The sequence below is a fragment of the Rhinopithecus bieti genome, unplaced genomic scaffold (genome assembly GCF_001698545.2).
Source record: "Rhinopithecus bieti isolate Rb0 unplaced genomic scaffold, ASM169854v2 scaffold_21726, whole genome shotgun sequence".
NCBI classification, from domain to species: Eukaryota; Metazoa; Chordata; class Mammalia; order Primates; family Cercopithecidae; genus Rhinopithecus; species Rhinopithecus bieti.
This window is the reverse complement of record NW_016811100.1, coordinates 186,948-191,260: the sequence shown is the minus strand read 5'-3', so window position 1 is coordinate 191,260 and position 4,313 is coordinate 186,948. Positions and strand designations below refer to the sequence as shown.

Below are 4,313 nucleotides of genomic sequence, written 5' to 3'. Positions count from 1 at the left end.
GACTAAATAAACTGAGATGCGGCTTTACTATGCATGAGAGAATAAATGTTTGAGGTGTTCCAAAGCCAGACGTGAATCAGTTTTTCTGAGTGATTGGAAACATTTTGGTACGATTTATATCCCAACCCTTTTTGACCATTAGCAGAGAAATAGGGACTATTTTCCTGTTAACAGGCTATTTTTAAATATCATTAAAAACAAACTGTATGCAGTTGTATATCCTGTTTCAGTTGTATATCTAATTATACGCCACATTCTTTCAAAAAATTGGCTTTTCATTCGGTTGTCTTAAATTTGGAAGACGAATGGTAACAATATCTTTATGAAGATCATAATTTTGAAATGTTACATGTTGAGTGAGACATTGAAAGCTGTGTTTATTTTTTCAGTGACTGATTTTCTGTGTCCATAGATGCTATAAAAGTTGATCAAAGATCAACTAAAGATTCAATTACAGTATTACAAATTCAACTGCAGGTACCAATATTACATTATTTGACAGGGATAATAAAATGAGCAAAGAGTGGAAATCATAGACAATAACATTGCTTTCTCAATTAACAGAAAGAATTCATAACATATTCCTTAATGGTAGATGCGTTTTGTAGAGAATGTGGAAATGAACTATTGAGAAGTCCACCTGCTGCCCCAGACTGAGGCACATTAGGGTGGTTGTGGGAGGAGTTATATTTGAGGGTTCGACTTTTCCTTAGGGTATTAAAATACATGTCCTGGTTTGTTGTTTTTGCCATTAATTTCTCTTCTTCAAATAAAATAATTAGGGGAAAAAGCATGGAAAAGAAACACATTAAACTTCTGGAAAAGTTAACAGAAGCTTAAAAATAACAATTTCCAAAGAATCATTCTCTTCTTGGTATAGAGCAGAACCTGTCCAGCTGCCTTAACTTTTCCTACTCATTGGTAAAGACAGTGATTACTAAGACCAGTGTATTTGATATGGCCACCTGAAAGAAAAAGGCTGTACTACAAATACCCATGAAAACAGATTTTCTCTCACCTTTCCCTCTGCCCTCATGGAGATAGTTAACACAGAACTATGAGAGAATTCGGTGATTTCCCACAAGAGTACTGTCAAACTTTTAACAGAGTATTGCTGACTCTTCAAGGAAGACCTGTAGAAAGTTGAAGGCCGTGAGTGAAATGAAAGTAGTTAGTTTCAGAATTAGAACTTCTTTATGCTTTTTTTCAGGCATGAGTGCTTTTGTGCTAGTTCAAGAGTAGAAAACACTTACTTACATTGCTTACACCATCAACAAAAAGAATTTCAATATAGTGAGATTTGTCACATTTTAGCAAAAATTTTAAAAAGGGTTGAGTGTTAAAACATTGTGACCTTTTTAAAAAACATGCTTCAACACATGTAAAAGCTGTAAGGGGACTAAAAATACATTTAAAAAGAGGTGGTCATAATAAAAAAAAAAAAGAACACTTTTATACATAGGATTTTATTTTGCACTGTTGTAACAATTTCATTATAGACCAAGGGAGAAAAAGAAAAAAAGGATAAAACCACCACACTGAGTAAATTGCTAAAGCTTTTCTACTTTGTAACAGTATTTTTCCATCTGATAGATTTATTGTCATATCCCCTTCAAAACAGACAAGATGCTTACCATATTTAAAGATTATAGAGGTTGCCACCGAAAGAAAACTTTTACACAGTCACTGTACATCAAGGTTGAAAAACTGTCCTGCATGAAAAATATACTTAGAAATCATGTGAATAAAAGAAAAAAGAAAACATTATTGTGTTTAAGGAAAGATTAAAGTCCTCATAATGTGCCATCTAAATGTGGATACTCATTCTTCTTGGAGTTGCTAAGATGTAGGAATTTCTTGCTTCTGCCCTTTTCACTCATTATACTGTATTTTTCTCCAACAATATTCGTTAAGGCAAACAAATCCTTTTCTGAAGAGGTCTTAAGGAAATTGTGGACAAAGCAAACTTTTGGCATTAAAACAGGTTAACATATACAAAGCCTTTAGTAATATACATTAAGCATATTTCTCTTGGACTAGTGACAAGAAAAGATGAACATGCTTGTTAACAATGTCAAAAAGTTTAAAATTCAGTGTCCAAGCAATTCCTAACAATGCTTCTGTAGCTTTAAGCTCTAAACAGTATAGAATTTATGCAAATGCATTAAAGAATTCAAGCTTGGCAAATTACACCCAAGCAGGTTATTAAACTATATATACAGAAAGTAAATGATAAATACAGAATTAAAAGAGTCCTTCTGTTCCTTATAGCCTTGAAAATTGACAAAGTTTTTGAGGACAGTTCTATAATATTAAACATTAGGTAACCACAGGTGTTGGGAAACCTAACTACACAAACCGATTTAAAATACTCAAGATGACTTTGTAGTGTTTAATACAATTCAGTTCGTAGTTAAGGGCACAAGACAACATTTAACAAAAATAATCACATCAATTGACCTAGAAATCAAATGCAAATAGATATGAATACAATCTCCAAAATCTGTCTTTTAAGTGAACATTAACCATTTATTCAAAGTTATACAAGAATTTGAAGGATTAAAGTCTTCTGTGACATAAAGCCATTTCAAATAGTTTCATGTCTCAGCTGAGCAGGAGGAGAGGGGGTGAAAGAATAGGTGAGTAGGCCCCGTTGGGCAGCTAGACAGTAAAACAGACTCAACAGCAGCCGCCCCAGCCTGCTGTCCTCCCTGATTGCCTGCATGTGTTGCATTAGTAGCAGCATGCTGAGGGCCAATTTTAATGCCATTTGCCTGAAATAAAAGAGAACAGAACAATAAATATGACCAGACACAACCAGACGATACAGTTTAACTAGATTCTTAAAAAACTAATTTAATTCTTTATGATACAATTTTATCAAACAACTGAGAAAAATATAGTAAGTAGATTTTAGCAACAATTAAAACAATATCTCTTAAGGGCTGTTCCTTCCTTTTAAAAACACTGTGGAAATGTTTCTGAAAGTAATTCTTTATCATACCAGGTACGGGGTAAATAGATATTGGATAATGTTGCTTTTCAGGAAATTCTCATAATGCAGAAATCGTTTAAAATAATTATTGCAAGTAATCTTTAAAGCATAAAAATACCCAAAGTCCATGCTGCTTTAATACAAGGTAAAATCTTTTCACTAGACAGTGTTTCTGTTCCATGTTGAATCAGCTGTACAGGCTAAGGGCATATGAGTGTTCTGTGTCATCAATAATTTCTATGATCCCCAAAGACATGGCAGCTTGCCAAGAACCCACACACAGAGTAGTTCTTTCATTCATCAAACTCACACTTATGTCTTAACCCTCACTCCCTCAAGTGGATTTTACCTAAAAATACAACACTTTGAGAAAAGTAATACAGTAGCTTCAGAAATTAAGCTCTTAAGGAAACTTTACGTCACAGTAAATCTCAGATTTATAGTGCTTGGCAGTTGTTCTGCAACAGTAGTAGCCTTGGGGTTTCTGGCACTAGCTCAGTATTGACAGCAGCTGATGTGGTTTCTTTTCGCTCTTTTGACTCCTCTTTAATAAAAAGCATGCCCTATGGCTCATTGGTTTTGCCCCCTCTGGGCTGGTAGCAACTTCTTGAGGAGTCAAGGAGTCAGCCTTGGCATTAGGCCAAATAAATAGCACGGCCTGTTGGCTCCTGACAGCACATTACAATCAAAGCTGCATAAGGCACAGTAAAGCAGTCAGCTACTATATGAAACCAGACAGAAACAATGAATGTGCCCTTTCAGATAGAGGCCCAATTACTGTTCAATTTATATGGTATTAGTCTCTGAATGGTGTCACCTTTAAACTAACTCGAGAAGTACTATCATATAAGCGAAGAAGATAGGATTGAGAAACTATATTACTCCAAATTAATGAAAAAATCATGTACTTTTTGGAAACCTTCGGCAAACTGCTGTTTGTTTTAGCAGAGACTACTGAAGTAACAGAGAGCCTCATTAATGTATAGGATGAGACAGACATACATAATGGCTTTCTAACACAATGCTTTTCTAACTGCAACTGGGGAGAAACCAGGGCTTTTCTTTCAGAAGCCAGAAATCTTAATACAGAATGGCAAAAATACTTATGTGAAAATAAGTATGCTACATCCACATAAACATTTTGAAGCAAATACAGATAAATGCAGAGTGGGGATGTGGGTCAAGTGATGATCTTTGGTGAACACTGAATTAGATGCTTCAAAGCTTTACATTTTATCCTAATCATGTTGACCAAAACAGGATCAAAATAACATTACAAAAAACCCTATGCCAAATGCCAATTATATATATATATATA

General features: G+C 34.5%; 1 protein-coding gene across 1 annotated transcript in view; it reads right to left on the bottom strand.

Moving 5' to 3' along the window:
* Positions 1-1,445: 1,445 nt before the first annotated feature.
* The window catches only part of RAB2A (RAB2A, member RAS oncogene family), a 106,406-nt gene continuing 103,538 nt past the window's right edge, over positions 1,446-4,313 (bottom strand). The window contains exon 8 of the mRNA XM_017893476.1: positions 1,446-2,774. Coding sequence (XP_017748965.1) covers positions 2,598-2,774 — 177 coding nt within the window. The 3' untranslated portion in view covers positions 1,446-2,597. The remainder of the gene's footprint in view (positions 2,775-4,313) is intronic.